Source organism: Corylus avellana, chromosome 1 (genome assembly GCF_965113065.1).
Source record: "Corylus avellana chromosome 1, dhCorAvel1.hap1.2, whole genome shotgun sequence".
NCBI classification, from domain to species: domain Eukaryota; kingdom Viridiplantae; phylum Streptophyta; class Magnoliopsida; order Fagales; family Betulaceae; genus Corylus; species Corylus avellana.
Window position 1 is genome coordinate 3,334,867 of NC_142490.1, and position 10,316 is coordinate 3,345,182.

The 10,316-nt window shown below is 35.5% G+C and overlaps 2 protein-coding genes across 2 annotated transcripts; both read right to left on the minus strand.

Annotated features, from left to right (window-relative positions):
• Positions 1–2,235: 2,235 nt before the first annotated feature.
• LOC132172917 (peroxidase 5-like) lies at positions 2,236–3,355 on the minus strand. Its single transcript, XM_059584476.2, has 2 exons — positions 3,131–3,355; positions 2,236–3,036 (listed from the first exon to the last, which is right to left on the minus strand). Exons 1-2 carry the CDS (start codon positions 3,338–3,340, stop codon positions 2,260–2,262), a joined length of 987 nt encoding a protein of 328 aa, XP_059440459.2. The 5' UTR covers positions 3,341–3,355; the 3' UTR covers positions 2,236–2,259.
• Positions 3,356–5,987: 2,632 nt separating this feature from the next.
• Positions 5,988–7,217, minus strand: LOC132168533 (peroxidase 5-like). The gene is made up of 2 exons (XM_059579525.2): positions 7,005–7,217; positions 5,988–6,758 (listed from the first exon to the last, which is right to left on the minus strand). Exons 1-2 carry the CDS (start codon positions 7,215–7,217, stop codon positions 5,988–5,990), a joined length of 984 nt encoding a protein of 327 aa, XP_059435508.2.
• Positions 7,218–10,316: the final 3,099 nt, after the last annotated feature.

Genomic DNA, 10,316 nt, shown 5'->3' on the forward strand with positions numbered 1-10,316 from the left:
AACCTTTATAATACTATATATAAAATTGATATTTTGGAAATTTTTAATGCCCATTAGGGTTTAACAAAAAAATTCTAATGGAAGTGTGACATTGTAAACTTTTAAAAGTTGGATACACTAAATTAATTTAGATTTTTTTTTTTTTTTTTTTGAGAGAATGATTACAAAAACTATGAAAGTTTAGGGAGTTAAGTAAAAATCTTTTTATTGAGTAATGCTAATTAATACTCAATTTTCATTCCACTCTCGGATTATTAGATTATTTTTTAATAATAAAGTTGATCCAAGGGCTTATTAATTTACACTACTACATTACTTATTTATTATTATTATTATTATTTATGAGCCATTCTTACTAAGGGTCTCGATTTTTGTGACGTTGGAAGCAAGTATATTAAAAGTTTGGAGTTTGACTCGTCCAACCACAAAGGATAAATTAGAAACAAAGAAACTTCTAAATTAAAAAAAAAAAGTAATTAAGTAGCTAATGCCATTCATTCTTGGCAGTGAGAAGAAGCAGAAAAGCGCGTATAGTTGGCCGTCTCCGGCCTTGACCGAGTTAACATTTCTACATCGGAAACCCATTTCATTTAATTTAAGAATTAAGATCGATCCAAAGGAAAAAGTCACCTGATCTCTCAGGTGATCGATGGAATTAATGGCTTGCAATTTCCGGGTTTTGATTTCGTGGGACCAAGGCATAATTAAGTATGACAAAGACAATTTATATATATTATTAAGTTGGACATTTAAAATAACAAGTCTCTTTAAGCATTTGATGTTAATTTGTTTACCTTTCTTTAGTTATGTTATTTTTTCATTTGGATCAGGATATATCTTCTAAGGTTTGATTCTTCAATAGTTTCTGCTTTTCGCAATCTTTCTCAATAGTTTTTGCTTGATTCTTCTTCCTTTCGTTTGGGTCTGCTCTAATTGAATCGGAGTTTTTTTAATGATTACTCTCTCTCTTTGATCACAAAGGGTCTAGAATTTTTCATTTTCTAACGCTTAAATATGAATGCAATTTTAAGATTTTAATAATTATGATATTTATAATTAATTATGTGTTACTTTATATATATATACACGTACACGAGCTTAAATGAGCTTGCTCACGAGCTTAACCGAGTCGAGCCGAGCTTACTTCGTTTAATATTCGAGCTTTGATTTGTGTTCAAGAAGCGTTTCATTTAATATTCGAGTCGAGCACGTACAATCCGAACTTATACAAGCTAGCCGATCCCGAGCGAGCGGCTTGCTCACTTAACACCCCTAAGTCGCCGGTGTGGTCGTCCGTGCACTGCACGGATTAGTCCAAGGCATTTTTGAATTTTCCACTTTTTTTTTTATTTAAAAAAATAATATTTTGAGATTTTTTTTTTTAAAAAAAAAAATCAGTGAAATTAAAAAGGACTAAAACATGAGATATCAACATTATAAATTTTTAATCAAGAATATAAGTTGTCTAAATTTTGTAATCTCAATATTGAAAAGATATTAAATGGTTCATCATTCTCAATGTGCCTGATGAATCAGGACGCGCATGGAAAGCGAGATTTGAAGTAAGATAAGTGGTACGACCAAATTTGTTAACAAAATAAGACTGATCGAAGCAGCACTATGAAGAAAAGTCCCAAGCTCCCAAAGAAGGGATTAATTAGATCCAAACGAGTTCCGCAACAACATTAATTAGCAATATTATTAATGTAGGGATATTCAGCTTGTCTGCTTTTTTTTTTTTTTTCTTCTTAATTAATTTAGCTTTTGTGCTTGAGCGAGAAACAATTAAGTTGTTGTTTCTTGGAAGACCATGAAATTAGGTTGGAGCCAAAAAAAAAAGCACACGCTCGATGAGTAAACCATGGCCGATTGCATGTATGTTTGCATGTTTTCAGTTTGTTTCATGATATTCAAGTCATGCATATCTCCGAGACATCAATTCTTAGGTTTCAAATAAAGGTGTTAAGGTGTTAATTAGTAGTGTATATATATATATGAGAGTGAGTTATTCTGGCCTAATATATTATATCATGGTCAAAGTTAATCTCCCCCAACAAAAAGAATACTAGCGCGCGCGCTAGGAGGACCCTTTTGAGCATTCAACAATTATGTAATTCTTTAGTATATATATATACTTTTCAAAAGAATACATAAACTTTGGGAAAGCAGATTCACACTTTGAGTTAAAAAAAAAGAAGAAAAAAAAAATACAGATAATTAATTTCCTCCATCCACGCCAATGAACTCCAGATAATCGATCTAGTTGACAAGCCTGCAGTTTTTCCTGACCTCGCCCTGGATTCCCGTGAGAATATCAATCGAACCCATTTTCACCATAGCCGCTGCAAACTTCTTGGCCCAAGCTGCATCATTCTTTGCATTGTTCCTCACAATCCCTGCCGTCGAAGGGCTGCTCAAAAGAGTTTGATCGGACGTCAACAAGCCATGGTGGTTCTTTAGATCTTTATAGTACTTATTATCCAGCTTGTTTGGCGACAGAACATCCAGCGGCACCGTAGGATCACGTCCATTTACTGATTCTGATGGTGGGGGGCACTTAGCTTTTAAATGCCTAGCAAAAATGGGGTCCATTGAAGGGTCTTGCGAATGTGTTGCATTGAAAGAGTACAAGCGAGTTGAAAAGGCAGCACAATGCGCCACGCCTATTGAATGTGCCCCTGAAAGCGTGACCATTTCGTCAACACTCAGCCCTTTTCGTGCAAAATTGTCTTCGAGTTCCTTGGCATTGAAGAAAGGAGGTGGCAGGTGCAGGGAAGGCTCATCTTTTAGCGATACTCTGCCATCACGACGTCCAGATGGAACCGCATAATTTATGCCACCGACTTTATATGCACTGTCACGAGCAGCAAAGGCTAGAATGTCAGCACACGAGACAGTTTGATGGCATTGAGCTTCGATTGCAGACTTTGCCTCATCGATCACTTCGAATCCTCTCAAGCTTGGATTGTTGGCTGGATGTTCTTTCTCTGATGGAATTCCAGGGGTTGAATCTAGCAGCACAGAGGCATCACATCCCTGAAACATGTAACATATATATATATCATCAATATTGAAGTCAATTAAGATATTTAATTGATGTGGGTGCATGAGGAAGAATTAATTAACATACCCTAACAAAACAGTCATGGAAATGCATTCTAATGAGGCCAGCAGCTATGCCGGGGTTCCTTGAAACAGCTTTGTTGACAGCCTTTCTCACAATTGCCTCTGCAGACGGACAAGTTGATCGATAGAAACCCACTTTGAGTGATGCCAATGACACGGAGACCATGGCACACATAGTTAGAAAGAAAACCAAGCGGATTTTGATTGTTGACATATTTAGTACTCTACAACCCAAAGAGCTAGCTAGCTCACTGCAGTTTTACTATAGAATATTGAAGGAGAGTAGTAGTCAAAGAACAAGCGCGCTAGGAAACTAAGAGAAGGAAATGATTGAGATGGAGGAAATAGTTGATGTTAAGCAGCCATTTATAGGGAAAGATGGAGGGGGGGGGGGGGGGGACTGTCAGTTTCACTATGTAAATTAAACCAAAACGCGTATAGAGGAGAAGCTTGAAGTTGAAGGCTTGAAGCTGTCTAAGTTTGAGCAGTTCTATTGTACGTAAGAGGAAATCACAGTCTAATTGTTTGACACAGTCACACAGTTTCTTATTTTATATATTATCGATCTTCTATATCTTATCATTATTAATTAGCCTATTAGGTTTTGAATGGGTGCACGGTGTCGTACATGTATATATATATATATATTGCAAATATGTCAACTGGCAATGAAAAGGACAACAAGTTGAAATACTCAAACACGCCTCATAAAATATACATATATAGTACCATTTTCTTTCCCTCGAGAGAAAAGTAAGGATAAAAACAACTCTATTGTCATTTTCCTTTCTACCACCAATGCAAGCCTCAAGTCGGAATGATTTTGACATTAAGTTGTATTCTATTTCTTTTTTTTTCTTTTTCTTTTTCTATAGCAAGGAGAAAAAATGAAAAGAACATTCAAACTAATAACTTTCGATCTTCTCATTGTTTTACATTTTTTTTATATTGGGGTCATTTTACCAAGTTTCAATCTTAGGGGTTACATTTTTTTGTGAATTAAATGTATTAAAAGTCTCATGTAAAGTATAACTCAATTGGCCGGGTCAATATATATATAAATATAAAGAGATAACTTATAGAAAAAATTAATTTACAAAGAAAGTAGCATTAATTGATCAATATTATATTGTCGCCGGGAACAACGAGGAAATTAAGCGCGTACGTACACAACGGCACGGAATTGAAGTGAGGTAGGCCGTCTTCCCTTGACTAAGTAGGATTTCTGGATTGGCACCCATTATTAAGACGAGCATGTAATCCAAAGAAAAAGTCATCACCTCGTAAGTTCCAGCTAGCTTTAATTTCGTGGACAAAGGCACAATGACGAGCTGCATAAAACAACCAGTTGGTGATCAGCTCAAGCAATCAGCGTGTCTTTCAACCACTTTCACTGATCTGACGATTATGGACAGGATCATAGCATAATCCAGAGAGAAACTTAGAGGGAGAGAGAGATCTAGAGAGAAATGGACTATATATGGAGTTCTTTTATTTAAGAAGATCGATTTTTTTATTTAATTTTCAGGTGACTTATAAATGGCCGGTTCGATCAATACTATTTTGTCAAAATGTAAATATATAGTTCAATAAATTATAAAATGTTTACAAAAATGTTTGTCCAAGTTATGGTGGTCGGTCAGTATCACTAACTCATTAATTCTTCAACACATGCATTTGATGTGTTAAACATACAATTTGCTGAGTATATTACTTAATTTTATGTTTTTTAATTAAAGTTTAGTTCTAATTATCTTAGAGTCTTAATTAATTTGCTGAAACCAAAAGTACGTACCCTATTGCTTTTTGGATCAAAACACCCCAAAATCAGCATACACAATAGCAAAATTACCACTCAAACATCAATTAAATTCAAAAACTCACACCAATCAAAACTTCAATCAAAGATCAACAACTCAAACTCCAACCAATCACCCATCCAACACCAAAAACGGTGATGGCGATCAATATCTTTGGTGGTTGACATGCAGCCTGTAGAGTTGTGATAGCAGTCACTAATGATGGTCATCTCCGACGTCCAAACTTGAGTGAGAGAGAGAAGGAGGCGTGCGGGGAAGGAGAGGGGCGAAAAATGTTTTACGCAAATTTTGGGCATAAAACATGTTACACCCCCATTAATTAGCCTTGTTTGCCTTGGTCAACTAAGTATATTTTCAGTTCGAATACAAATTTTAGCCACCCCAAACACACCAAAGTAGAAAAATTGTATTGTTTAACAAAGTTTTTAAGGCAGAGACATTGCCACAGTGTTAAGGCATTCGCACAGAGATGCACTATTGTGTCAACCAAACTGTATAGACATAATAGCTAGAGTTGCCTGTCGCCTTATAACTTTGCAAAACTTGACTTCAAGGTTCACTAAAAATAAACAATATCACAATTAGGAGGATAAAGACAATATTTTATCCTAACAGCTAGCCAATGAATTAATAAATATTAATGGTATTCAAGTCAAACATGTAGGCATTTCCAAGGACTTGAATAAAAATATTGAAGTTATTCCAATCTTACTACTATCCTACTATACATGCTTACATTGCATTTTTAATTTTTTTTAGATTAATCTTAATTAAAAAAAAAATTAATGATGAGTTGACAATGTCAGTACTTATCCTTTTGAGCATTCAACAAGGACGTAGTTCTTTCATAATTAGGGAAAAAAAAAAAGAAAAGTATGTAATTCTTTCATTTGTTGTTCGAAAGAATTTCATTATTACAAGATCAGATAATCAAAATTCAGAAACTTTGCAAGGCAGATTCACAGTTGAATTATAAATACAAAGAATAGAAAACAAAAAAAAAACAAATGAATACAGACAAATTCCCTCCATGCAGATAATCTAGTTGACGACCCTGCAGTTCTTCCTGACCTCACCCTCCTGTCTTCCTGTGAGAGAACCCATTTTCACCATAGCAGCTGCAAACTTCTTGGCCCAAGCTGCATCATTCTTTGCATTGTTCCTCACAATCCCTGCCGTCGAAGGGCTGCTCAAAAGAGTTTGATCAGACGTCAACAGGCCATGGTGGTTCTTCAGATCTTTGTAGTACTTGTTATCCAGCTTGTTTGGTGATAGAACATCCAATGGCACTGTAGGATCACGTCCGTTTCCTGAATTTGATGGTGGGGGGCACTTAGCTTTTAAGCTTCTAGCAAAAATGGGGTCCATTGAAGGGTCTTGTGAATGTGTTGAATTGAAAGAGTATAAGCGAGTTGAGAAGGAAGAACAATGCGACACGCCTATTGAATGTGCCCCTGAAAGCGTCACCATTTCATCAACACTAAGGCCTTTTTGTGCAAAATTATTTTCGAGTTCCTTGGCATTGAAGAAAGGTGGTGGCAGATTCTGGGAAGCTTCATCTTCTAGTGATACTCTGCCATCACGACGTCCAGATGGAACTGCATAATTTATGCCACCTACTTTATATGTACTATCACGAGCAGCAAAGGCTAGAATGTCTGCACACGAGACAGTTTGAGGGCATTGAGCTTCGATTTCAGACTTTGCCTCATCGATCACTTCGAATCCTCTCAAGCTTGGATTGTTGGCTGGATTTTCTTTCTCTGATGGATTTCCAGGGGTTGAATCTAGCAATACAGAGGCATCACAGCCCTGCAACATGTAACATCATGATCAATATTATGATTTATGATCACTCCCTTGATTTTGAAGTCAATTAATTATGTTCTTGATGTATGGTATGGTATCATTATAATATATCATGGTTTTGCTTGATTTAAGATATTCAAATTCCATCATGTTAATTAAGGATGTCATGTAGAGAAAATGGTGCATCTGATTTTATGACCGACGACTAAAAATGTAGTGAAGAATGTGGGTGAGAATTAAGAAACATACCCTAACAAAACAGTCGTGGAAATGCATTCTAATGAGGCCAGCAGCTATGCTAGGATTGCGTGACACAGCTTTGTTCACAGCTTTTCTCACAATTGCTTCTGCAGAAGGACAGCTTGTCCTATAGAAGCCCACTTTGAGTGATGCCCGTGAGACAGGGGCCATTGTAGATGTAGTGAGAAAGAAAATCAAGGAAAAGTAGAGGGTTTTGGGCATATTAATAATATTCATGATTGTGGGAGTGATAAAGAAATTAATTAAGAGCAACAAACAAATTAAGCTAGAAACAGATTACGTGCAACCAATTAGAAAGATAATGGAATTGAATGAATTGAAGCGATTGAGATGAAGGGAATAGTTGATGTGAAGTGGATATTTATAGGTAGAGAAACGGTGAAGGCGGCGCTGGCATGGCCGCCTTTACTGTAATTAATGCAGAGAAGCTTGAAGCCATCAAGTTTGAGCAGCTCCATGGCGATACTATTCTCTCCCTCGGCCTCCCAGCTCCATGCTTTGAATTCTATTGTTTATCTTGTTTGACTTTCAAAGATGACGGAAAGCTCCCTTAATTGCCAAATTCTCATGCACGTACGACCCCAAAATAAATAAAAAAATTTTGTCTACCTATATATGGCAATTTACAAAATTAAATGGTCGATGAATTGAGTTGTATGCTGTTAAATTATTAATTAACTTATTGAATTCACTGTTTTTTTTTCTCTGGTCAAAGCAGACAGGATAGGGGTAAAGCTTGAGAATGTATTTGGTACATATTAATATATTATCAATCAATTCAACGTGTTCAATGTGCATAAAATAAAATATGTAATGATTATTGAACAAAGTAATTTACAAAAGAACAAAAATGTTTAAGTATATATATATATATATATGGACGTTGGTCCGTACGTTGGAGATCTCTACCTGCAGACGACAAAGTGTGACGAGGTCATGCATCATAGGCCTTTCTCTGGCCTATGATGAAATGCCACGTAGCATCTAATTAAATAAGACCTATTTGTTCATGAAATGCCACGTAGCATCTAGCAGCAGCGGGCCGGTAACTATATATAGAGGAAGCCACACATACAGATATGGGCATTGGCGACGACCCATATTGTTTCCTTGTCACGTTTTTTTTGTTTTGTTTTTTAATTAAACTTGTTTCTTGTCACTTTGTTTGCTATTACAGTTTATTTTTTCGAGCAAATACAAGGAGAAAAAAATGTTAGTGCTGAAAATTAATAAAAACAGAAAACTTATAAATGCTCATAATTAAGGTGCGTACAAAGTTGATCATTAATTAATATATATGCACTGTGTTATAGCAAATACTTCTTCAAGAACAATAAAGTCATTTTTGCACAAAACAAACGTGTTTATCCATATTCTAGGGGGTGTTATGTTCCTAAAGAAAACCCAAACCGAACTAAACCTAACAAACATGAAATCATATATATATATATATATATATATATATATATATATGACGTCATTAATTGCGTTAACTATATTATAATTAATGTATTCTTCTTGCTAATTTTTTTTATACTATTCATTTTAAATCATTTATACTTATAGGAATAAAGATTTAATTTTTTTTTTTATTTAAAGAGGTGAGATATATTTTTATACGTCTTTTTAACTTATAATGAAAAATGATATGTTTAAATTTTAAAATTAAATTATAATGAAATATCCTGCGTATAGTACGAGTTATAAGCTAGTTTAAATAAATCAAAAGAGTTTGAGAGAGATAGAAGAAGAGAAGATTTTTTGTGTGTATACATGCATCTACTTTTAAAATTAATAGAAAATAATTATTAATATAACAATTATTAAATTCTGACCTTTCATTAATTATAAATGTTAAATCATAATTGTTAGTAACTATTATTTAAAGAGGCGAGGAGTCCTAAAGAAAGGACATTTGTCCTATTTGCACTACTGTTTCAGAATCGGTCCTCCATGCATTATGGGAGTGTCCAAGTGCCAATGACGTTTGGAGAGGGAGTAAGCGACGGGTCCAGAAGTGCAACAGTGAAGGAAATAGCTTCTTTGAAGTTATAATGGAATTCTTGATGTTGAGAAGCAGTGAAGAAGAACTGGCTGTTATAGCAGCTACAGCTCGAGGGATCTGGACTCGCAGGAATAATATCGTACATGGAGGAAGCTTCAATTAACCTAATGTCATTGTAAAAGAAGCGGAGGAGACAGTAGCTCAATTCTGTATAACAAATGAGAACCGATTGGAAGAAGATCCTACTACGTACAACTGCTCCAAATTAAATTAGGGATATTGATGATAAAGGGAGGGTATTTGCGGCTCTTAGCCGTTCTGTGGAGACATGTCCAGCGCCGGTCATAGCTGATGCAATGGGAGCACTACAAGTGACAAAATTTTGCCGGGACTTGGGCATTCCAGATTTAGTAATGGAGGGAGATTCCTTACAAGTGGTCCAAGCCGTTAATGCTAAGGGTGATCAATGGCTTCGGTTTGGACAGATTATTGCATACATTCAAGTAGTGCTTTCTCAGTTCCGAAGTTGGGAGGTCATTCATGTAAAACGTGAAGCTAATTATGCAGCACATGGTTTAGCAAAGGTAGCAGCGCAAGAATTTACGAAGAAAATATGGAGGGAAGAGATTCCTTTATGTATTTCTAATGTAGTTCTTTTAGAGCAAACTGCTCTTGTTGTTTAGAGTTTTTTAAATGCAAAAAAAAAAAAAAAAAAAAAAACTATTATTTAATGTCGATCGTTAGATCAAACTTAATTTAATCTTACAGTTGACTTTACTAACGGTCAAGTAAACCAAACCATTGGATCTACCTTAAAAGCATCCAAATAATATCACTAGATGGTATGATCACAATCGTCCCGCACCTCCTTAATGATAAACTCGTCATCTTCCTCCACATAACATTGATTTGATTGACGGAGAGGACCGCTAGCACCACCCATGATGGCAAATTGTTCGGTTAGTGCTTCTAATTCGATCTATAAGCCACTCAAATCAATCACCAAGGTGATCACCAAAACCGTTCAACTCATCACTCCTCCAATGAGTGCAAATTAAACATGCCGTCAATTTATCATCATGTGTTACTTCTTTGCACTCATGCACAACACCAAAGATTGAATACCTATTTCCTTCTCCGGCCACGTCTCTTACGCGCCATGGTTAGAAAGAAAACTGCAGCATGGTGTGTTAGAAAGAAAATTATGGGCGTAAAACGCACATCTTACACCCATGGCATTGTTTTTCTTGATTAACCAAATATATTTTAGGTTTTAATACATTTTTAGCTACCCC